We start from the raw sequence: 26,627 nt of genomic DNA, 5'->3' as shown, positions 1-26,627 counted from the left end.
CTCATGGAAAGTTACCGAGTGTGATGAAGTTATACAAGACAAATGTAATTAACCCACATTTATATAATATTACTGTCAACAATGAGACAGGGGCTATTACAGGGTTATTGCTGTCGAGAAACTAAGCTGGAGAAACCACATACAAGCCATTCACAGTCAAGTCACTCAATCTTGCAGCAATGAAAGAAATCTATTATAATCTTGTTTACCAACTATTGATATACTGTCTCACACTATGGGGGGCCTCTGTCTCTACAACAACACAACCCCTGGTTATTGCGCAGAAGAGAGTTGTGTGGCCAATGACCTACTTGAACAAATTTATCACACTAACAACAATTTGCTAAATTGAAAATATTAAAATTAGAGGCTATTAACACCTATTGCTGGGCCCTATTTAATTACAAATCTGTCAATCTCTTGATCTACAAAGATATCCTGTTCTCTCCAGACATTTTCTAGCATATCGACGTTAACTTTAAAACAGCGTTTTAAATCCTATTCTTCAACTGCCCAGAAGATGTTGTATTGGTGGAACAAACACTTCACAGTTCACATAGTCCCAAAGGAAAAAGTCAAGGGGGGTGAGGTCAGGTGAACGAAGTGGCCAATTAATGACCCGCGCTCTATCCAACGGTTAGATAATTGTTTATTCCGAATCAGAATATCATGGAGTGCAAAAAAAATTTAGACATCACTTTGTTATTGTGTATTTTATATTTGGCTCTACCATTGTTAGTTTCTTTATAATAAATATTTGAAATCAGGAAAATCATTTATGGTCACCCTGTATAGTGTGAAAGTTAAATTAGTGTATGTTGTAAGGCACCAAAGAGCCACAGCCATGAAAGTCATCCTCATTATCAAGTTAATAAATATACAACATACATCTTTACAACACTGAAATGAAACTACAAACTATGATCTCTACTCCACAATATTAAAGCCAAACCATACATCTTTGTATTCTAAGTGTCCTCTAATGCATACAACTACAAACACAGGGTTAGTTACACCTCACTAATAACTGCAACTGCATATGTATTAAGTTAAACATGTTAATATATACAAAAATACTAACTATTGTTAATTTACCTATTTATACTTAGATAAACTGTATCTTCGTGTTAATAAACACATAAAGGTGAACAAGTCACTAATAAACCATTTTGAAGTTGAGTTACTGAAACTCTTGACCTTTACATAAAACAGAATGATGCTCATAGATGACAAATATTAATCACTTCCATTCTCACCAAGTAGCTAAATGTATTATATTTATTTCAGTAATAATATCTTATATGACTGAATACACAAAATAATTATCATTCGCAAATGATCAGAATGTAATGCCAGATATATTTATTGAAATACAATTCAACAAATGAGAACGGACATGACTATGAAGGACAGAGGTGTACATAGATCCAAGTGTACAGCCGACGCCGCTGAATATCTAAGACTTGATATTTGATACTGTTGATGCCATCAGTGTTAAATCTCTTTTTTCCTTCATGTAAGAAGCGGTACCTGCAAAAGTGGACGTTAAAAAATATATTGTTATTCAATAATTATATTGTTTTACGCATTTTCCGTTTCATTCTATAGTGACATCATTCGAACAACTGAACTAATCTCTTTACTTTATCTGTAAACTGAGCTACACGATGTTTAGTTTCTAGGTTTACCACAACCAAGAAGCAGGAAGGCTTCTACAATAATAGGAACGCTGAGTATTTCTGTACATATCTTTATCTTGACGCCCATCTTACTTTCAGTCTTCTTTACTCCCACTCACATAAACTAGTTTCAATCATTCACCTCTTTCAACTAAATGTACCCATCGAATTTTGTAGCACCAGTTCACCCTGTCAATTTCTTTATATCTCTATATATTTACTCTCCGCCTAGTGATTCAGGCATGCAATATCGTAGCTTGAATGCAAGTAATTATCCTATTATCATAACCATGCAATACTATGACCTAAATTCTACCTATAATTGTACTCTTTCAAATATATATGCACTGTACATATTATGGTATCCCATGATGCGTAATAACTCATCAACTCATAAACTAAATAATGAATTTAAAATACTTTCTACATACCTCTCCTTATTGGGTTTCTCCTTCGTGTGAGACAGCATAGTATAGCGACCAGTTATTTTCGGGGAACGAGATATGAAGAAACCATGGTATATTAACCTGTTTGCCATGTCATCGTCTTCTCCTCCCCAGCCCCAGAATTTGTTGCTGAAGCCGTTCACAGTTCGAAAATGATCTACAGACAGGCCACGTACACCACCAAATAACATTTCATAAGGCAACCTGTAATGACACCATAATTCACAAGTTATGGCACTTTCCACAACCTGAGGTATGATAAACCCTACAGAACGATACACTGTTTTCAAATGACATTCATGTATGTAATGTACAATATACTATAGAGTACATACTTTCAAATACAGTAAAATCCCGTTTTATGAAATGTCTGTACTATTTTACTGAATATGATATTTTTCTGAGGAGAAAATATGTGATTGGTTAAGATTTTAATCAAGCAACCACTGGTCCCGAATCAGCCACTATGCACATTTGGCACAAATAATAGCAAATTCTGTTGTTAATAGCTCTAATTGCGTTCTCAATAATTGCACCAATTTATTACCCATGAACATGAGAAAAGCAATCATAGAATCCACACGCTTAACATAATTGCCTACTGCAAAGAAGAAAAGTTTCATTAGCAAATGTGAGAAACTATACATTTTACATTGTCTCGACACAAGTGGAGCAGCAAAAAACTCATCAGAGAATATACAGCAACATCAGAACCACCACTTTGTATGACTTAATGGCCAAGAAGGTATCTCTATAATTTGATATCAAATATGTGTATAGAGAATTGTATATGTACTGAATGTGCAGTACATCAGTATTCACACACGTATGTCGGTATAATTCTTACCAGTGGCTTGTTGGGGGCACAGGGACCATGGCCCCAACAGCTACCAACAGGGAAGCGCCAAAATCATGTTTAGTGGCGCGAAAATCATGTTTGGTGGCGCCAAAATTTATAATTTAAGGAAAATTACAATGGCAATAATTCTTTGTTGAAAGAGTTTAAATTTTCAACCACTAAACGCAACACAGCTTCCCTCACTGTCAGCGACAGAGCCTTTATCACTACCAACTACAATACAGCCTCCCTCACTGTCAGCTACAGCAGAGGCTGCAAGGGCATTTTCACAACAGAACTGACATGGCCATCCTTGTCTAGCATCGTACCTCTGCTGCAGTTTACCTGATATAATTAATCCATTCACATTAGTGAGACAAAAAGTGAAATTAAGTATTGAATAAAAATAAAGCAAATCAATTGGCGGTCGTTTGAGGCACTGTGTACAAGGTACAACTTTCCACCAAGACAAGACAGTTCGTCAGTGGTTATCTTCCTCCGAAAGTCAGGATGCACTCTCTTGCTTGACTTGTATACTTTGTTCCGACATGGTGCTTCGTGGTGAAAGTATTTGTGCTAATCAAGGCAATGATTTCACTCAAGATGTAAAGGAAGTAAAGAACTATAAAATCTCAAATGCACATCGGTTATCAGTTGTGGCAAGAGTTTTGGGTTTTTTTAGAGAGGAAAATCAATTTAACCCATTTAATCCAACAATCCGAAGCTAGATGTTAAGAAAAAGCTCTATACTTAAAACAGGACAGTTGTGGAGAGAATTGTAGAGGTGATCAGTTTTCTTGGGAGACAGTCCTTGTCATTACCTGGGCATCGGGATCATTGTGCTCTGAAACCACAAGCAACAGAGGCAACATCCTTGAGTAATTAGATTTGCAGTACTGTATTATCTAAGTTCCAGCCACATTCAAAATCAGGTATATGATGTTCTAACCTACAGTGTAGCTTTATAATTCCAACATAAACTTTCGCCACGCCTACCCAACATTTGCAAATGTTTACGGAATATTGGCTGCTATATCAACCACTGCATGCATGCACTGCAAAACGGACATTCTATGTTTAAAGCTAATGAAAGTTTGGACTCGAAACTCAAAAACACAAAAAATACATCGAGGGTTGATTCTCATGACTGTTGAGCGAAATACTGAATGTATTGTCAGAAATCTGAAAACAGGATCCATCATTGATGCACTGGGAAAATCATCTAGTGAATTCAATGTTGCATATTTTATAATATGCATGTAACCGTAATAGTTTTTATGTACATAAGAAGTATTTGTGCTTTCTTATTGTTAGGGGTTCAGTTTATACAAATATGTTTCATGGCTAAATTACATGTATGATGTTACTATTTTTATTATTATTATTATTATTATTATTATTATTTACGGAGATTAGCCCACCCGGGCACAGGTCTCTGACCCACATCAAGGCCTGGGGAGCGAAAACATAATAATAATAATAATAATAATAATAATAATAATAATAAAAATAATAATAACAATAATAATAATAATAATAATAATAATAATAATAATAATAGTAAAAATTAATAATAATAATAATAATAATAAAAATAATAATAATAATAATAATAATAATAATAATATCTATTATTATTATTATTATTATTATTATTACAACAATTAATATAATTAATAGCAAATTAACACAAATAAAATAATAAAAATAATAATAATAATAACCATAAATAAATACAAAAACGAAAAAAATAAATCAAGAGTGAGAAACGATACACATTATGTATGTTGTGTTGTCTAAGTAACATAAACAATTGAGACCCTGCAATTGTGTGTAAATGAGGCAGAAAGTCAGATGAGCAACCTGGGACTTGGTCACAATTTTCATGATGCCATTTGGCAGCAGGGTCTATCATTAGACAATACATTATGCTTCCAATATCTTCCCAGGTGGTAGTACCTCCCTGATTGGTAGCTGCTTACTTCCTACTACTACGAATTTGTGTACTTGTCAATTGAATATTAATGCTCCTGTCTTTTAAATGTATCTATGCTAGAAATCTAAAAAGGGGGACCAATACTAACGCAGTAAGCAAATAATCTAGTAAACTAGCTATATACTACCTGTAGTACTGATTAACTTTTATGAAACTAACACTTTATATTTATTAAATGATACAATAAGTAATTGTACTTTATTGCAGTTAGTAGATAGGTTTATCAATATAAAATGCAACGTCTTATGGTCAAATTACAAGCATAATAAGATTTATATTTTTATATTGAGGGTTGATGACAATGTTATTCAGCAAATCACGTACTGAACTAGCTCTCAAACTCTCTTGATGAATGTGTTTAACTTCAATATTTTCTCTGAGTGCGAAACAAAATAAGTAGCTGTCTTTTTATGGTAGCTCGTGTGAGTTTACAAATATAAAATGTAACAATCATTGGCTAAATTGTTTAATTTGCCTATATGTATGGTACATTTATATTTTTTGTTTGTCAGCTGATTTTCGTGTCAACGTTCATGGACTCTCGTCTCAGAATCGGTATCTCTTTTTTTTGCGAAGGAGAGGAGCGCCCACATATGGCCCACCACGCCACTGATTATTGGGTCTATTGGTGGGTGCATGCAATCAATAGTAATAGTTGTTTAACCACAAAACATCAGTATTCTACACAGTGTTATGCTTATTCTGTCTGTGATATTCATGGTATGGGTGGCTGTCACTAGAGGATACTAGTAACATGCTTGATGCAGAGTCGTAGTTGAAACCAACTTCAGGACATTAGAGTTTAATTCATTTTTTTAAGTTAATATCTCTTATGTTGTTTTTTAATTAATTAAAATGTCTTCCTCTTAATCACAACTTGCTAACTGAAACAATTATACACGATGATTTTGCGCCTTAGTGTCAACTTTTCTTTATTGTTTGCGACTTTGCTACACTGTTGTGATTATTATGGGCTCCATTGCCACTCTCTCTTGCCTGCACTTGCTACTATTTAGTGTTTTTTTGATAGTCATTAACTGATACAAGCATCATTATGTTACAATATGTTCTTTATTCCTATAAATGGTGGACCACAGTCACTGCCAATGAGTTTTTTTCTAACTGTGTTTTTTCATGGACAGTGGCTCCAGATTTTCTGTTGTCAACCAAAACTTTCACGTCATATACTCATAAAAAAATTGAATTTTATTAATTTACAATTTTAGGACACAGGGGCAATGATCAAAGCATTACCTTTACCAGAACAGCTTTGATGATACTTGTATTGTTCACTGCCTGATTCTTGTTGTTCAATATGCAAACAGCCTAGAATGCCAAAAAACGTTTTTTACAGAGCCGACATGCACATTCCCGTCCTCCTTCTAACTGAACTATAATATATTCCAAAATTGGATTTTTGAAGGTAAATGTAAAAAGTACATATTAATTTTCATAAACATTTGGATAACTAAAAGCTCTTGTGGACACTTGGCTGGTCTGGTAGGCTTTAACTGAAACAACAGACAACTTCAGCTAAAACTCATTTCTTTCTCCCTGTGGTATAGTTTCGAATCGTTTTTATTACTGTAGAAAATGAATATCACTAAGTAAAGAACAAAGAAAAGTAACACATTTTCGCCTGGGAACCTCAAAAAGACGCGAGAAAAAAATTAGCCACTAATAATATTTATGATTATGCATAATACACATGACCAATGGGCATGTGTATGCATCGTGGAATATGTGTCAACATGAATATTGAAACAAAAATGATATCAACTTATGACAATGGACAATGTTTGTTAAAATGCAACATACCTGTACTTGAAAGTATCAACAGCGGTGGATAGGTGTCGAGGTTGGTCAGGACAGGTGTAGAGGTTACGATCATCCTCCGATAGTAAATCAACGTCATGGAAGATGAAGCAGTCATGCTTGTATAATTTTAACGCCTCCAAGGCTCCCACATTCAACAACATTGCCCGGTTGAACTTATCATTACCTGAAACTGGATTGTGGTCATCAATACTGGATGGATAATAAAATATGTAATCTGCCTCACGTTATTTACCTTATTCACAACTCTTTCAACCAAAGTGTCCTGCAATCTCTTGATATCCTGTTTCAGGAACAAAACTTCATACTAACTTGAATCCCTTATCGTGATAAAAAATCCTTTAAAAACTTCCAATATATATATATATATATATATATATAATCAACGACTTCACCAGCCAGGATTCGAACCCTCGACCTACTGGGTGGGACTAGGGAATGCAACCGACCAACCCACAAGGACACTAAAAGCAGTCCTAGGCTCTGTTATATTTTACACAAAGCCTGTTCATCGAGCTGATGGCACCGTGAACCTCATTGGGAACTGCCCGTGCCGCGTATGTGGTGTCAGTAGCATTTTACCGAATCCAGCTGGTATGAAACACGAGGTACAATATATACTGTATATACTTCATTTTTAGTCCTCGTGTTTCATACCAGTTGGATTCGGTAAAATGCTACTGACACCACATACGCGGCACGGGCAGTTCCCAATGAGGTTCACGGTGCCATCAGCTCGATGAACAGGCTTTGTGTAAAATATAACAGAGCCTAGGACTGCTTTTAGTGTCCTTGTGGGTTGGTCGGTTGCATTCCCTATATACACACACTAGTATATCAGGCCTACTGGTGTCTCGACTTACCTCTAGAAGCCGGGTATCCCGTTGTTTCAGTGAAAACACTTTCATATTTTTTTCTGTTAGCTTATTCTCTGTTTTCATGTAAACAAACCATTTACCTATTTCTATTTAGCATACACACATGTACTGAGGCAAGCCTTATTATCTAATTATCTATAGTTATTTAACACTGCCTACGAAATTATTTTTTCATTCATTTCCATAAAAATCCCAACAATCACGATTCTTCAGAATATTTTCAAGTATTAATAATCTTGTAATGCCCACTTTATATTCCTGCTTATAATGTACCATCTAAACCGTCATGTTGTTAGATAGAAACTACCATTGCACTATTTATAGTTGCCGACTATACAAGACACTGACAGCTCTGTCCTCTTGTTCCACCTTAATATAACCCATGTTGTACTACTTCCCACCCTCATCATATTTATGTATATCAACACTGTATCATATGTATATACTTATAATAAAACAATATATATATATATATATATATATATATATATATATATATATATATATATATATATATATATATATATATATATAAATAAAGAAAACAAATAAATAACGAAACCCCCTGACGGAGACACGATGATCCTCCCCATACTGGCCAGATATTTTGTAAATAATATTGATTATGTGTTAAAGGAACATCCTTCCTTCCTTAGGCTTTAGTAAGCCCCTTTATAATATTTATACTGTATATACTTGTCACACTTGCCAGATGCTTCTGGTGTCATTGTACAGGGGTACCTAGTGACAGCACTAGAATCCCGCTTCTTCTATCAAGGAATAAACAATTGAAATTGAAATTGAATTGAAATAACGAAGGTAAAATTCTGACGTGTTCTTACTACTACCATGTTACGTATATTATTCCAGATGATACTAAATGTTCCATTATGCCTCCTTGAGATAAATGAACGGTATATATCAGGTGCCTTCAAGAGAGCTCAGGCTCTCAACTGGCTCAGCCATTTAAATATTGTTATTATTATAGACTCTATATCTGTATTTAGCTGGCTAAATAAACTGTTTCAATATCAATATCAAAATCAATATCAATATCAAGTTTTGAGGATCAATTTAATCTTTCCATTCTGCCCTGATTATATGATCTGGTGCACAAGATGTTGAGAATAACCGAAGCCAAGTGTTTGTCCCACACCTGACAGTTTTGTTAAAGGTGAAAGATTTATGCGTTTTGAAGGGAAACCAGAGCTCATCATCTCTCGGACGGGCATCATTTCCCACGTGAAGGACAGACTAAATAAAGCCAAAGTTTCCGCAGCCAAATTAAAACGTTTAAACTGATGCCTGAGAAGATACAAGTTCACCTGTACAAGGCGCTGGTGAGGCCTGTGTTGGAGTACTCACATATACCACTCGTCACACCCAGGAAGACTAGACTACAACAACTACAGAGCTTCCAAAACAAGTGTTTGAGGTCAGCCAGTGGCCAAGCTCCACCCTACCAGCAGACAGTGGAAACCATCCACCTAAGAAATAAAACAGAGGCCCTCAACGTCAGGTTCCATCGCCTAAGGAAGAAGGTTTGGGACAAGCTCCTGGACGATCCTCACAGCCAAGACCACCTGCGAGGGGTGAAAAAAACACACCAAGCATTCTAGAATACTTCAAACACACACACTACAAGTACTACTTTGCTGTCACTCGGAATCGAGTATGACGATCATTCAGCTATGATAAATTGATATGAGTTATTAATGATGTCACCGTAATTGGTAAGCTCTGGGGTGACTAAAGAGACCGATACGGGACCGACAGAATCGTTCACAGATATTACACATTTGGAGGCTACATCAAGTGTGGGAGGGGTGGCAGCAGCGTCTTTCCGGCGTTGGCACTTGTCTGCATCGGTATGCAGTCGGGCCAACTCTAAAGTATTGACACCTTCTCATGTGGTGCTTCTCCAAGCGTTATGGTGTGGAGTAATCGTCTCCCAGGTGAGGGGGTCGATTTGGCACTTTTTCAGGTTTGTCTTCAGACTATCCTTATACCTTTTCAGTTGCCCGCCAGCATTACGTTAACTATTCATTAGGTGACTATAAAGTAGCTGCTTAAGCAGTCTACTCTCATGCATGTGGGTAACATGGCCAGCCCAACGTAGTTGTATTTGGATAATGGTAGCCTCGATGCTCCTTCAGTTGTTGTCAGCAAAAACACTGGCATTTGCTCTCTTGTCCTCACCACGAACTCGGAGGATGGAACGTAGCCTACATTGGTGAAAGTTTTCAAGTGCCTTGAGGTGCCTCCTGTATGTGACCCATGTCTCGCTGCCATATAGCAGAGTGGGGAGGACCACTGCTCGATATGCATGCAACTTTGTTGATAATTTCAGCTCCCTCCAGCTGAAAACAAGTGTACATAGTCTGCCAAAAGCTTGAGATGTTTATCTGATCTAATGTAGAATCTTTTTATCAATGTCCGCGGTGGTGGACAGGCGGGAGCCGGGATACTGAAAGTGGAAAACATTAGAGAGGGTAGTGCCGTTAAGCTGGATGGATGGTGGAAGTGTAGCTGAAGCAGGCACAGGCTGAAAAAGAATCTGAGTCTCATGTAAATTCACCTCAATGCCGAAGTGTGCTTACACATCTGCAAAGGTGTTCAGGATCTCCCATAGATCGCATTCAGTGAGTGAGCGACAAAGGTGAGGTCGTCTGCATACTCAAGCTTAGTAATGGAAGCTGCAGACACTTTTGTTCCTGCCTGGAGTCGTCCTATGTTGAAAAGACCCTTCATCCGGTGGTGAATGTCCATCCCCGCCGGCTAAATTGGCACTGGCACAAGTACAGTAAGGATCGGAGCCAAAAAAATGGAAAGAACTCAGATTGGGTGCCATTGTGCAGGACACTGCCGTTAATGCCATCGTGGACTTGCCCACAATGGCGATGAATTTTGGAGGGCAGCCAAAACGGCTGAGGGACTGCCAGAGGGCTTCCCGGTTGACCGAGTCAAAGGCCTTGGTTAGGTCGATGAAGGCCATGTACAGGTGACAACACTGTTCTCTGCACCTTTCCTGTATCTGGCGGGCAGCAAAGATCATGTCAGAGGTGCCACGTGATGGTCTAAAGTCTAAACCCACATTGAGAATCTGGGAGGAAGTTTTCCGCCTCAGGAAGAAGTCTAGGAGGACTCAGACGATAATCTTGCCAGCCATGGACAGCAGCGAGATCCCGCGGTAGTTGCCACAGTCTGACCAGTCTCCTTTGTTCTTATAAATTTTGACGATAGAGGTGTCTTTAAGAGCTTGGGGGAATTCCTCCTTTACCCATATATTTTCCAGGAGAGAGTGGAGACTGCTGGTAAGCAGTGCCTCCTGCTTTATACACCTCGACTGGGATTCCATCAGGTCCTAAGGTATTGTTATTCTTTTATCAGTTTAATTACAGAAGCTACCTCATTCAAAGATGAAGGGTATCTGAGATGGGTCAGCTCTGGATGCTGAGGGACCTGCTGGGTAGTCAGGACATCCACATTGGTGTTTCAGTTGAGCAGCGCATGGTAGTTCTCTTTCCAGTGCTGAAAGATGCCTTCTTTGTCTTTAATTAGGGAGTTACCATCGGATAAGCGGAGGGGGCTACACCATCAGTGATTGGCCCATTAAATGTTTTAGTGGAATGGAGAAATTCGCGCATCTTGTGTTGATCTGCAAGTTTTGCGTTTTACATGTTTTATTTTTAAACCAGCCATTCTTTAGTTTTCGAAGTTCGCGTTGGGCCACCGCTTTCTTCTTGCGGAAGGTATCAGCTTTGGTCCGAGACTGAGAGTTGTTCTGCCAGTCGGTTAAAGCAGCACGTTTATCATCGACGAGTACATTGATTTCCGAGTCATTTTCATCAAACCTGTCTTGGTGTATTCTTTCGATCTGGCCAAGGGCCTCTCTGCAGTTTTTTTCATGACAGTGTCGAGAATACCCCATTCGGCACTGTGATTTGGGTAGTTTGTTGTCGGGTTGTTTATCAGCCCATATTCGAGCTGCTCTCTGAAAGCACGTACTTCCGCTGTTTCCTCCAGACGCTTAGTGTTAAAACCTCTTCTGAAGGCTTGTTGCCTTCGCCGTTTTGGGGGGACTTCATGTGAGAGCTAGGCTCTGACGAGCCACTCATGGCTCGAGTGATGAGGGAATCTTGGAGATCACTCTCTGAATATGATGTAGTCAATGAGATACCAGTGTTTGGATCGTGTCGGCCTGCCTAAACAAGGTATTGGTGATAGTGAGCTTGTGTGCAGCACACTTGCTGAGGTGAAGTAGGCCGTTAGGGATACACTTGCCAAGTCCATTTCTCCCTTGATTCCCTGCTTTAATTTAAGCATCTCTGCCAACTCTGGCACTGAAATCAACAAGGAGCAAATCCTTATCATCTCTGGGGGATAGAGGTTAGTATGTAGTGGATTCCTACCCTACAAGCACCGAACCTTCTCGAATTCCCCAGCCTACGCCTCCAGCGCCGCCCACGGAGCGGGGGTCAACTATCTACCCACGCCTACCCCCGCCTTATAAGGCCTGACACCGCTGTGACCAGCCTCTTTCTACACAGTGCCACCAGCAAACAACACCTCCTCCTCCGCGCCAGCCGTGCGGCTGCCGCTCCCGCCAGCGACCTTGGCGTCCCTCAAGCCGCGTGCCCTCACTCTGGGCACCCTCACCACCCAGCTCTCTCTACTCAACGCTTATTACCATGCTGCCTACCCAGCAACAAGCTGCATTGTACATCCAATACAATATGTATACAGTGAGCACATTGTGAGTTTCCTTTCTCCATCCCATCCTGAGTGTGAACTAATATCTCACAACCCCACAAATGGTGACCCCGGAGATTCGCACTCACACAGGATGGAGGAGAAACTGATCACTCTCCCAGTCTTCAAGCAACATGGAAGACTAGCTTACCCACGCAGAGGCAGCTCTCATCGGCTCTACAACTACTGTCTCTACACCGCAGGTTAGACACCCTAGAGCAGCTCTGCTACTCTAAGCAGACAGCCGCTCCTCTTCCTGCCCCAAGCACCACGCCCTACCGACCCCAACACACCCGTCCTGCCTCAGACGCCACCCCCGGCCCAGCAGTACCCCCTGCCGCTCCTCCTGACGCGGCCCCTGCTCCGGACGCGGACCCACACACCCCTCTTTTCTCCCTCAGGTACCCCCAGCTACTGCCCTGCACCCTGCTGCTGTCGTGGACCCTGCTGATGTCATGCACCTTGCTGCTGTCATGGACACTCTTCCTAACGCAGCCCCTGCTCCTGACCCAGACCCACACACCCCAGCAGGCGCATCTGAGGACTCTGTACCTGTCGCGAGGAATGCACAACATTCATCACCTCCACAACCCTCCTTCTTGCCCTTTTCTCCCACAGATCTCGTGTATCTAGACAGAGTTGCCCCCCCTAGCGGCCGGCTCATCCACGCCCGCGCCGTTATGCCTCACATGTGACATGCACCGCCTGTTCTGCCTTACACGTGGCACACAACCCTGCCATCCTCCAGCCTCCCGCCGCGCCCGGAGGGGAAGCGGAGTATTGTAGTGGATTCCTCCCCTACAAGCACCGAACCTTCTCGAATTCCCCAGTCTACGCCTCTAGCGCCGCCCACGGAGCGGGGGTCAACTATCTACCCACGCCTACCCCCGCCTTATAAGGCCTGACACCGCTGTGACCAGCCTCTTTCTACACAGTGCCACCAGCAAGCAACACCTCCTCCTCCGCGCCAGCCGTGCGGCTGCCGCTCCCGCCATCGATCTTGGCGTCCCTCAAGCCGTGTGTCCTCACTCTGGGCACCCTCACCTCCCAGCTCTCTCTCCTTAACGCTTATTACCATGCTACCTACCTAGCAACAAGCTGCATTGTACATCCAATACAATAAGTATACAGTGAGCACATTGTGAGTTTCCTTTCTCCATCCCATCCTGAGTGTGAACTAATATCTCACAACCCCACAAGTACTCTGTCAAGGTCGGCTTAAAAGGCCTCTTTGATGTCATCTTCTGCATCCAGTGTTGGGGCATATGCACTGATGATAACAGGCATGACGTGAGTGATTTAGTTGGACCCTGAGCATCATGAGGCACCCGTTGATCCCAACAGGCATTTCAGTAAGCCTGTGTAGGATGCGTTGGTAGATGGCAAAGCCAACTCCATAAATGCGGCTTCTCTCCGCAGCAGACTTACCCTTCCAGAAGAAGGTATAGCCTGACCCCAGTTCTGTGAGTCGACCCTCGTCTGGGAGCCGGGAATCACTAATGTCTGCTATGTCGATGATATGCCTAGCCAGCTCTTTTGCTACATGGGCGGTTCTTCTTTCAGAACGCTCATTTGTGCCAGTATCTAGAAGGGTCCTGACATTCCACGCAGCAACCATAAGAGGTTGTATTGTTTGTTTTTGTTTTGATGTGTGATTATGATTGTGTTTTTGACCGCCTAAGGATGACCTTACTGGGTGCGGTTGCCCAGTCAGGTTGTTTCTTTAGGCAGGCTATGTTTAGGGCACCTTTTCTATCCCCTTCCCCATGTGGGGTGAGCAGAGTGGCTCCTCAAAAGGGCTGCTCAGTTGCACATACAGTACCGGATTGTACTGCTACCTAGATCATAGTGCATAAAAGACTGTTTTATCTGTGCCGCCCATGTGCAGCGCTATGACTAGAGACTCCCGACAGTCATCTCTTCCTGTCCCCGCCGTCACTTGTCCGTCGCCATAGGACTTTTGGGGGTATAGGGGTTTTGATGATGATGAGAGGTATGATGAGCTGGATGATGGCTGAGCTTGAGTTGATTTATGTGATGAGGCAGGAGTACAGGCTGCAACCACACATCCTGACTCTCTTTTTTCCTGATCGAGTGGTGCAAGTGTTCCAACGACTGGGGAGAGGGAGAGTTGCAATGGACTGCCGATAGCCCGGTTTGTTGGGTTTCGCCTTAGTAGCCTGTCCATCATGCACTGCCTTCGTCTCCCGGTGTAGTCGTTGGGTTCCTATGGTGGTCACCTGTTCCACCTACAGTATACCGCCATTGGGGTTTTATTGGAGCTCTCTAAGCATATCTGCCTGCTGCGTGGCAGCGGGGCATTGGTTCGTAGGCGCCAGGACATGTCCATATGTCAGTGGGTCTATACACCATCCCTCTGGGGCCCACTGCTACTCTGAGATCCCCTGCTGGTCTAGCCTGGGCCCACGAGGCACCCATTTACCGTGTGTTGCCACGAGGAGACACAGCAAGAGTCTTGATGGTGAAGAGGCAGGGGAAGACATGCAAGTTGCTTCCGTGTTCGCCGAGGGCTAGCCAGCGGCGGGAGCTGAGAGCGAGAGGAAGCAAGCAATGCTTGCAACTTAACACTAACATAATACTGCCACACTAGACGCATTACACCACTCTGTGTGCGCACACACACACACACACACACACACACACACACACATAAAAATACACATACACACACACACACATACACGCACACACTCACTCACTCACTCACTCACTCACTCACTTACTAACTCACTCACACAGTGTTATTTTGTGAGTGTTTTTGTGGCACTGTGGTTACTTGATTGCATTACTAGCGGGATCGCCGTCCACCGGGCGGCTCTTTCGCTAGGCCACGGTAGAACGCCACCCTCCGGGAGGCTCCACATTGTCTCACTGTAGTGCATTAAGGTAGACCACATTTTTTATTTTGCCATTAGCAGCAAGTATGTACAGATTTTTGCCAGTTCCAACTCTGGAGCATCCAACATAGAACTGTCCATGAGAGAAGCAAGGAAACACCAGGTTTAGGCCAACCATCTTTAGGAACTGTCCCTGGCTTTTGTAGATGGTCATGGCAAAGCTCACTTTAACCAGGAACTGAACTCGCTTGAACTCAAATGGCAGGTCAGTGGTGATGAGAGGTATCCTAGGTATAAAAATGTCCTCTCCTTTAGCTTTTCCTGTCAGTATTGTAGCTTCCAGTACATGTGGCATCATGATCTTCACCACCAGTCTTGTGTCATTGCAGAAGATTGGTGGTTCAAGATTTCTTAAGAGCATTATAGGAGTTCCAATCTTGAGAGTGAGGTGGTGAGGAGGCATTTCAGCGGTCTCCAAAGAATTAAAGAATTCTGCAGGGTACTGGACTGCTTGGTCCTGGTCGATTACTGTATCAAGAGATTTGAATGAGGTCTCACTGCCTGGAAGCTGTCTGAGTAGAGTCATGTTGATTTCAGCCACTGTTTCATTCTTTGGTGCCAGAATTGCGTATTCACGCAGCCACTTGTGATCCTTGTAGTGGTGGATAATGTTTGGGTAGACCATGTTAGTGAGCTCAGTTGAGGACTTTACAACATTTCCACATCCTTGAGGAATGATTATTTGTCCTTCTGAATCAACAGGGAAAGTTCCATTCCCAATCAGTAGTAGGAAGTTTGCAAACCGCCCAGCATCCTGATCTCCTTGTAGATGTACTCTCATGTTTGTGGATAGGGTGACTGTCTGAACACTTCTCCAAAGGTATGATGCCCTGAAGCACGCATTCAGTTCATCAGCTGTAGTGCTTCGAGGAATGACAGGTAGGGTCTGGCGAAAGTCTCCAGCAATGACCATTGTAATGCCACCCATGAGATGGTCATTTTCTCGTATGTCATGCAAGGTCCTGTCCAATGCTTTAAACGCTAACTTGTGAGACATAGTACATTCATCCCAGACTATGAGGCTGCATTTTTGTAAGAGTTTTGCCCTTGCCGATCCTTTTTTGATGTTGCGCACTGGATTCTCATTGTGAGCGAGGTTGAGAGGCAGTTTAAAAGTTGAGTGTGCAGTACGTCCTCCTTCTAGTAGTGTCGTAGCAATGCCTGAGGATGCCACAGCAAGAGCAATTTTCCCCTGATGACGTACTTTGGCCAACAGAAGGTTGATCAGGAATGTTTTTCCTGTCCCGCCAGGAGCATCGAGAAAGATCATACCTCCCTGCTCCGCTTGTATCTCTTGCAAGATCTGTTCATAAGCATTTGCTTGATCAGGCACCAGGTGAGGCTCAATTTCTTCAAGAAAATTCACCAGAACTTCAACTGAGTAGTCTGTCTCTCTGAGCAACTCCCTGTTTGCAACTACTGGTTCTTCTCGGCTTGGGGAAGGCAATCCAAAATCAGTCATGTTTTTTCCGCATAGCTCCATCACTTTGTCTTCCAGCATGATCATATTTTGTATGTTTAAATAAATTATCTTACTTCTTTATATGATTTTAAATAATTTTGTAAATTTTACCATAAGGGTTAATTCACTTATCTGACTGTACTATGTTAACATCAAATTCTCGTGACAGACTCACAAAAAGTACTGACCTGCCTGTTCTACTACATAGATAGTATAATCAATCTGTTGACGCTGAAGTATTGGATGTGTATGATTCAGGAATAAAGCCAGGTGTGTCTCTCTGTTTCTGTATGGGATGATGATGGCAACCTTGTGTCGAGCTCGGCACTCAGCTGGTGTGTAGTGACCTCCTAACTCAAGTTCTGGGTGGTTGTGTTCCTGTTCTTGAAGGGTTGGTGATGTGCGCTGCACCTTAAGACGACCCCCTGTAGATACAGGAAATGATTTGAGAAAGTTAATTAAATAATATACACAAAAAGTATTATGGAATAAGACAATAGTGTTTTCTTGCTACTGTACACTTGATGGCTTGAAGTCCACCAAGATGATTATGGCCAAGTATCTTTAACTGTTCTCCTACCCCACTCATATCATAGTGACCCTTCCTTTCTGTCCAATTACCATAACCATAAGATGCTAGAGGGATCATAGTCTGATTAGGGATATCCTTAACACAGGAGTGCTCCTGGGTCATCAACCGCCCTCTGCTATTTTGTTTTATTTTTGACATTGCAAGAACCCCTTAATTACCCCAAAAATTAAAGACAACTTCATATACAGATGAGGATGATCTTCATAACACTCTCTCTTATTCCCTGTCACATCATGCCTCTACCCCTTCATCTTCCTAAAGAACAAATAAACACAATTTTCACGCGTGACTTCGTCTGAGTTTTGATAATAGTACCATACTATACTATAGTAAGAGCTAACGAGAATAGCTGTTTTAACCTAAGAGCGATTCTAGTAAGGCTATTGTGAAGTGCATTATCAAGGTGAAAGATAGATCAATTTGCAATGGCAAGCTCTTTTAAAAGTGTTTAAGAAACTTTTCTGTGAAAACATAATTTTGTAATCTAAAAATATCTAAAACTCGTATACTGTTCACGTCCAAGGATTTTGGACTGGAGATCATGTACTGTATATATTACAGTGCATGCAAATTTTGCAACCTAAAATGTTACTAATATCTCGGCTCAATGGACCTTGGGGCCAAAAAATCAAAATATCAGGAACAATATTTTTCATTGGTAGTTTCGAGAATCAGGAAAACACAAGAAATTTTAGAAAATGTACATAAATATGTGACTTACTGAGGTTAGGTGGAGTAACAGGACAAAGAGCTTTACTTTGTGTGCGAGCACCACTATCAATTCCACTAGGTAAAGCCGCAATGTCACCAAGAAGAGTATGTGATTGTTCGAAGCCATTGTCCATTTCACAAGAATCGGAAATCTTGTAAAGTGCCGTTTCTTTTTCTTTGCTAATTGCAACAGTCATATCAGGTTTTTCTTTGTTAGTAATGGACAATTCTTCTTGATGGCCCCACGGAGGTAGCTTAGACACTGAAGAAGGTAAATCATGCACATTCATCGTTTCACCTATGTTTTTTATTGTTTCGTTTGAAGGATTAAATTTATTTTCCTTGGACAATTTAATGCCAGTTTTAAATTTCCATAGTTCTTTACCTACTCTGGATGCACTCTTTCTTGTGGGTTTGGTGGTATGGTTGGTAAAGTCTGAGTACAAGGACTTAGTTGCAATACCTGGCATCTCTGGCATGGAGTGAACCCGGGGTGCTTTAACATTACCTGGCATCTCTGGCATAGAGTGAGCCCGGGGTATTTCAAGATTCAACCAATTAGCCTGTAAATTAGATGTATAATAAAATCAGGTATTTCTGTAAGTGCTTGAATGTTGAAAATGTAATATAAAATTGTTATTTCTAGCAAAATATACAGTACTAATGTAAGTGACCAGTGGAACACTCATCACAACTGAAGTGACACGCTCTTTCTATGATACGTCAACTGGTCAAATAAATCTAAGTACAACAGAATAAGTGATACTGTTAATGGGTAAATGAACAAACAAATGAAGTACACATCTTCCAAGTAGCTAACTACAGTAACAGAAACTGCCTGAGAAATCATTGATGAAATACATTATTTGCTGCAGCTTAATTGGAATTAATTAATTAGTATATGGTAAAATTTGCTCTGCGGTATTTCATTTAAGAATTATACCTAAAGTAGGTTAGATTAAGGATGAAGTTATTCATATATATGCTGTATCATCATTTACAACAGGGGTTCTCAGCCTGGGGAAACGCGGGGAATCTTAAGGGGTACGTGACTGGGCCTTGAAAACATAACCTTTCTTTGTTTATATACAATTTTCGAACGGGTACTATGGCTTGTTCACTCGAACATTGCATCTGAGGCCTAGGTTCAGTTTGTAGCAAAGTAGCTGATTGACTAGCGGACAGACATTAGAAAGTTATTATAGTTCTTTGGTTTTTAATCTATTGTATTTATATTTTGACATTTTAAAGCATAATAACTATTATTTCCGCACTCTTGCGATATTTTTTATTACCAGAGCGTTTTACATGCTAATTTGTGCTTCCCCAAGTGCGGAAATTACCAGAGTTCAACATAGAAATATTATTATCCCTTAAAATATTAGACTACTAATGCGAAGAAATGTAAGTTGTTCGTCCGCTAGCTAATCAGCTACAACCTGAACCTAGGCCGCAGTTGCAGACTACGAGTTAACAGAAGACTACAGTAATGTTTAGCAGTGTTCAGATGGGCGTGTTGCATTGCATTGTTGTGTTGCAATGTGAAGGAACAAAAGAAAAGGATCAATATTAATCATAGTTCAATACTAAGGAACTTATAAGTTGTGAGAGTAAATCTTAAAGCTTAAGGATAGTGAAGTAATCTTAAACATCTGTTGTTAATACAATTGATGAAGAATTAACACTAACTCACCTAATATATTTCAATCAAATATCATACGAATATATTTCATGGAACTAACACAATTTTCACTCTTTCTTTAACCATTTCAAAATGGGCAGGAGTAATCTCTCAGTTATTCTAACACACCAAATATACTGAACAGAGGAAAAATTTTAGATTCGGTCATCCCTGTATTTAGATATAACCTACCCTAACCAACCTAACCTAACCAACCTAACCTAACCAAATGTAACCTAATCTCACCTCACCTAACTTAACCTAACCTAACCAGCCTAACCTAACCTGGCCACAGAACCCAGGAACTATTCTAATCTCACCGGGGTGATTCGCCCTCCCAGACTCCCCCTAAGATTCCCCGGATGACCGAAAATAAGATACTACCTATTCATTACCTATTTTACACTACAAATATCTTTTCCCACAGAATTCAGGAGGTTGAACATTGAGCTCATAAAATAAAGCGAGTGGTCACCCAAAAGAGAGTATGACCGGCCCCGAAAATTATTACTGTGTAGGTCTATACTTGTTGATAAATTATATTTGTGGTCTAGTAATTGTGGATATAATATTTAAGAAGCGCAGAGTAGTATAATGCATCTGATTTTAAGTAGAGAGGATCACGGTTAATCATATAAATAACTATTTGTTTAAGTTCTTCGATATTGAATAAATCACGTTTTGGGGTTGGGGTACGTGATCAATGCTAAAAGGGCTCAAAGGGTAGAGGAGAAGATATTTTTGAAAACCCCTTAACTACATGATCGTATATGACCAGTCAGAAGTTTAAAAACATAAATGAATAAAAATACATTGGCGTCAATGCTATTTCTCATTTATCCTCATTTAGCTTAAAACACACACACACACACACACACATATCCTTACCGATTCCATTACCACCGAAATATAGTGTTCCTATTAAACAATATATATATGTAGGTAGTAGGTAGTAGGCAGCTACCAAACAGGGAGGTACTACCGCCTGGGAAGATATTGGAAGCATAATGTGTTGTCTAATGGTAGACCCTGCTGCCATATGGCATCACGAAAATTGTGACCAGTCCCAGGTTGCTGATCTGACTTTCTGCCTCATTTACACACAATTGCAGGGTCTCAATTGTTCATCTTACTATTGACAACACAACATGCATATATTGTTTCTCACTCATGATTTATTTTTTTCGTTTGTGTATTTATTTATGATTATTATTATTAGTATTTTTGTTATAATTTCTATATTTTTTATTAATTAATATTAATTATATTTATTATTATTATTATTATTATTATTATTATTATTATTATTATTATTATTATTATTAATATTACTATTATTACTATTATTATTATTATAATTAAAATTATTATTATTATTAATAATAATAATAATGATAATAATATTATTATTATTATTATTATTATTATTATTATTACTATTATTACTATTATTATTATTATAATTAAAATTATTATTATTATTATTAATAATAATAATATTATTATTATTATTATTATTATTATTATTATTATTATTATTATTATTATTATTATTATTATTATTATTATTATTATTATTATTATTATTATTATTATTATTATTATTATTATTATTATTATTATTATTATTATTATTATTATTATTATTATTATTATTATTACTAATATTATCATTATTATTATTATTATTATTATTATTATTATTATTATATTTTCAAGCCCCCCAGGCCTTGATGGGCTGCGACTCCGTGCCAGGTGACTAATCTCGTAAAAAAAAGATATATATATATATATATATATATATATATATATATATATATATATATATATATATATATATATATATTGTTTAACAGGAACACTATACTTTGGTGGTAATTTAATCGGTGAGGATACGTGATGTTACGAATGGTCTGTTTTCTTAAGTTTTATAAAAACATTTCATTTCTACTCTTGAAAAGAAATCCGATGGCTAAACAAGAAAGCCTATATTTTAAATATAAGTAATAGTTGGCCTCCTGAAGAAAATCTGAATTATGCTTGATTTTAGTTAGAACGAACAACAGAGTGATATATGCATAACTAGAAGTTCTTTCTAACATAAGAAATACTATAGGTGTCACTTCTTAGGCATATTAAGTAATTCTGTTCTTGCTCTGCCATTGATTTTGCATTTTTTTAATTAAAATATATTCTACTGAAAGTCACAAAGTAAATAAAAGAATATTAACTGCTGGTTACTTACCCAAGACCCAGATGGCATTGCTCCTAGAGAAGTGACGTTCACTTGCATAAGAGACTCATATCTGAGGGGAAAGTAGAAAATATGGAAGGCCTGCAGCACTGTCAGCAACACCAAGACAGCCATTAACATACGGAACCTTGACCTACTGGAGCTTACAACCCTCACCGTCCTCATAGTCCAGGTACCCACCTGAAAAATTATATATAAATCACATACATATATTCAGTACAAGACACCGAATGCGTCACTGATAAAGGTACTGTAATACAGGGAAATATGCAAACCGATATAATTCGAATTTAGTGAATAGTATTATCACTCACGTGATAAAATTGTAGATACTCTCTCTCTCTCTCTCTCTCTCTCTCTCTCTCTCTCTCTCTCTCTCTCTCTCAATTCTGATATCTCCTCCACATTATCTGTTTTAAGTTCGTGAGTTTGTGATTGCCATGATAGTCGACTTTCTCTGTGATTCAGTTTAAGCTGCGGTCACACTAGACTATATGTTATATGTAGTGATGATGGATGTTGTTATATGTAGTGATGATGGATGTTGTTATATGTAGTGATGATGGGTGGTGTTATATGTAGTGATGATGGATGGTGTTATATGGAGTGGTGATGGATGGTGTTATATGTAGTGATGATGCATGATATTATATGTAGTGATGATGGATGGTGTTGTATGTACTGATGATGGATGGTGTTATATGTAGTGATGATGGATGGTGCAATATGTAGCGATGATGGATGATGTTATATGTTGTGATGATGGGTGGTGTTATATGTAGTGATGATGGATGATGTTATATGTAGTGCTGGTGGATATTGTTATAAGTAGTGATGATGGGTGGTGTTATATATAGTGATGATGGATGGTGTTATATGCAGTGATGATGGATGGTGTAATATGTAGCGATGATGGATGATGTTATATGTTGTGATGATGGGTGGTGTTATATGTAGTGACGATTAGACAATAAAATAATAACAGTTTAATGCTAAAAAAATATACTTTGCTGTACCGTTGTAGTGAAAAACATGGTGGAACTTACATACACCGTTAATGAACTATTGATTGAAGAAGAAGTTTTGGGGACTGAACATTGAGACAATGTGGAGCCTCCCGGATGGTGGCGTCCTACCGTTGCCTAGCGGATGAGCCGCCCGGAGAGCGGCGATTCTGCTTGTAGTAAATAAAGTTAATATTACATCACGACAGGAATTTCATATGACTCAAGAGTACTTGTGTCACTTTTGTTAAACAAACATCGCTTGGACACTACAAATGTTTCTTTTTCGTCTTGGCCGTCTTTAACAGAACCACACATCTCACTAAAGCGGTTAATGCTGCCACAGAAATATACAATGGAGCCATCCTGCTCTCCAAAATGAGCTCAAACTAGCTGAGCGAGCTGAGCGCTTGGCCAATGGTTCATTTCACCAGTGTGACCAGTGTGCGGATCGTACTATTGACTTATTGCCTGTGGATGAAATGCTATCGTGGATTTATTGCACGGAATATACCTAGTGTGACCGTAACTTTACTTTTCCTAGTCGTACTTGCTATGAGCGCAAACTCTTTGAATCACTGTAATGTGGTTCTCACATTGTTGTTATCTGTCTATTCACTTGCCCTCAACTTACAATCTAGTTCATGTCATGTAACTTCGTGCTTCGGCTGCTATTAATGTAAATTCATTGAGCACATTTATAATCACTGAATCGTAACATTTACAGGGGCAATTCTAGCGTGTGTTCACCCCCTTACCCTTCATCCTCAGCCTGTGTAACTATGAAGTGAGCTAGAACGGTAAAGTATTAGCCACTTTTTCCTTATCTAGAAAGTAGTTTATTGTATTTTTTTATTTAAGTTACGTAGATCTAGCTCAGCATCATCAAGTCCCACACGCATACACTCAAATATGCTGGTAATTGTCTCTTGTCTACATACTTTGTTTAGTTATTTGGTTTTCCATATTATTGTTTTGTGGCAATTCGAGAACATGGTCTTTCCAATAAAGTTTTCTTTGCCCCTGCTGCACTCTTAATATTTTCCACACATACACGTTCCTCCTCCTGCGACATTTCTCACCATCTCGGTATTTTTTGCTATTTTTAACCTAAATGCCTTTGACGCCAACACTTGTATCAACTCTTAACGCCCCTGATGATCCACATTGCACTGTGAGTAAGCCAAACACATCCAACCACCAAAGAAAATATTAGATATACTTTATTTCCCGAATATAAGAGTACACAAGCCTTATGCTAGCCGTCTCGATTTCAAAGGTAAATACGGCTCGCAGTCAAGATGGAAAGGACACATGTGTAGTTAACGACGACTTGGTTGGAAATGATCTGCACTGAATCAAGACAGCTGTATATCGCACAGCTGTTAGTTTTTAGATCACCACGATTAACACTTGCGAAAATATGCATAGCTTGAGGAACTTGATGAGTACCAAGGCTAACACTACCACTACGAAAAATTAACCCAACAATCTTTGTGAAACTACCACACTTACCCCAACACCATCAAACTTACTACATCCATCACACTTACCCCAACCCTTCCATCACTGATTAATTGATTGATTGAAACATTTTATTTAGCCAGAAAAATACAGATACAGTGTGGATAATAATAATATTAACATGGCTGAGCCAGTTGAGAACCTGAGCTCTCTTTGAGGCACCTGATATATACTATACATTTATCTCAAGGAAGTATTATGTAACATTTAGTATCATCTGGAATAGTACAATAGCATGGTGTTAATAAGAACATCTCATAATGTTACCACGGTTATCACTTCAGTATTTATTTATACATATACATATATATATATATATATATATATATATATATATATATATATATATATATATATATATATATATATATATATATATATATATATTTTATATATATTTCATGTAGATCCAATGAATGAAATGTGTTCGTTGTTTTTTCTCGTGATTTATCAATATATATATATATATATATATATATATATATATATATATATATATATATTTATATATATATATATATATATTTATATATATATATATATATATATATCTTGATAAAATCACACGGGAAAAATGGAAACAACGGAGCACCTTAGCTTTCGTCTTTATTCAAGACATCTTCAGAGGCAACTGGATTACATGGACAGAGAGAGGCTTAAATATACAGGGTGACCTTAAAAACATGAGGTCAGTCATAATGATGACATCCACGTTATTACAGCCTCTCATTATACTTATATGTTTTTAAAGTCCACTCTAATTTATATGTATATGTGTATGTGTATGAATGTGTGTATATATATATATATATATATATATATATATATATATATATATATATATATATATATATATATATATATATATATATATATATATATATATCTTGATAAAATCACACGGGAAAATGGAAACAACGGAGTACCTTAGCTTTCGTCTTTATTGTTTCCATTTTCCCGTGTGATTTTATCAAGATTTATCTTATCCACGTTTTCATTGTGGATTTACATGAAATATATATATATATATATATATATATATATATATATATATATATATATATATATATATATATATATATATATATATATACACACATTCATACACATACACATATACATATAAATTAGAGTGGACTTTAAAAACATAAGTATAATGGGGGAGCAGTACAACCTGAGTTGTACAGTAATAAGGTTGAACAAGAGGACAGAGCTGTCAGGATTATGTCTAGTTGGCAATTATGTTTATTGCAGTGGTAATTACTTATTTATTTACATGATAATTTCTGATAAAACGGATTTGGTGGTACAATAAAAGCAGGTATTGTAAATATAGTAAGTGTTACAAGAAATATTAATACTTCGACAATAGATATTTTTTTTAGAGATGATATAAAGGAAGGGAGCGTAGTCTGTGCTTGGATGTGTGGGGGTAAGTTGTTCCACACCTTCACACCGTGATAATTTATGGAGGTCTGGGACTGAGAGGAGTGCATAGGGGGTGGTCTTAGTAGCTTAAGTTGCCTTAAGTTGTATCTCTGATTATTCCGGAACTGGAAGTAAATACTGTCAAGCAAGTGATTGATAGATTTGTAAACAAAGAGGGCACAGCAGTAAGTGTTACTATCCTCGAATTTTAAAAATTTCAAAATAGGAAATTTTTCGTTTGTGTGATCTGTTTTTTCAAGTAGGTCATTGTCCGTACAACTCTCTTTTCTGCAGTAACCAGAGATAGTGTTTTTGAAGAGCCAGAGGCCTCCCATAGTGTGTGACAGTGTATCAGGTGTTGGTAAACAAGATCATGATAGATTTCTTTCATTGCTGTGAGAGTGAGTGACTGTCGAGTGTGATACATGATACCGCACTGTTTATTGATTTTACTGTGAATGGCTTGTATGTGGTTTCTCCAGTTAAGTTTCTCATCAACAAAAAATCCGAGGAATTTAGTATTTTGTTCGCGTTTGAGGACTATATTACCAAGGTATAGGGGGTTCAAATCTGGAGGCAAGTTTTTTTCTTCTGTGAAAGATCGTGTTGTGGGTTTTCTCAAGGTTTA

General features: G+C 38.7%; 1 protein-coding gene across 1 annotated transcript; it reads right to left on the bottom strand.

Moving 5' to 3' along the window:
- Positions 1-694: 694 nt before the first annotated feature.
- Positions 695-23,123, bottom strand: LOC121876231 (beta-1,4-galactosyltransferase 4-like). Its single transcript, XM_042381228.1, has 7 exons — positions 23,090-23,123; positions 22,035-22,223; positions 18,119-18,671; positions 16,994-17,230; positions 6,778-6,967; positions 2,111-2,329; positions 695-1,530 (listed from the first exon to the last, which is right to left on the bottom strand). The coding sequence occupies exons 2-7, from the start codon at positions 22,206-22,208 to the stop codon at positions 1,401-1,403; spliced, it is 1,503 nt and encodes a 500-aa protein (XP_042237162.1). The 5' UTR covers positions 22,209-22,223; positions 23,090-23,123; the 3' UTR covers positions 695-1,400.
- Between the last annotated feature and the right edge of the window lie 3,504 nt (positions 23,124-26,627).

This window comes from Homarus americanus, unplaced genomic scaffold, assembly GCF_018991925.1.
Source record: "Homarus americanus isolate GMGI-L3 unplaced genomic scaffold, GMGI_Hamer_2.0 scaffold34921, whole genome shotgun sequence".
NCBI classification, from domain to species: Eukaryota; Metazoa; Arthropoda; class Malacostraca; order Decapoda; family Nephropidae; genus Homarus; species Homarus americanus.
The sequence above is the reverse complement of the archived record's forward strand: the minus strand, read 5'-3'. Positions and strand labels throughout refer to the sequence as shown.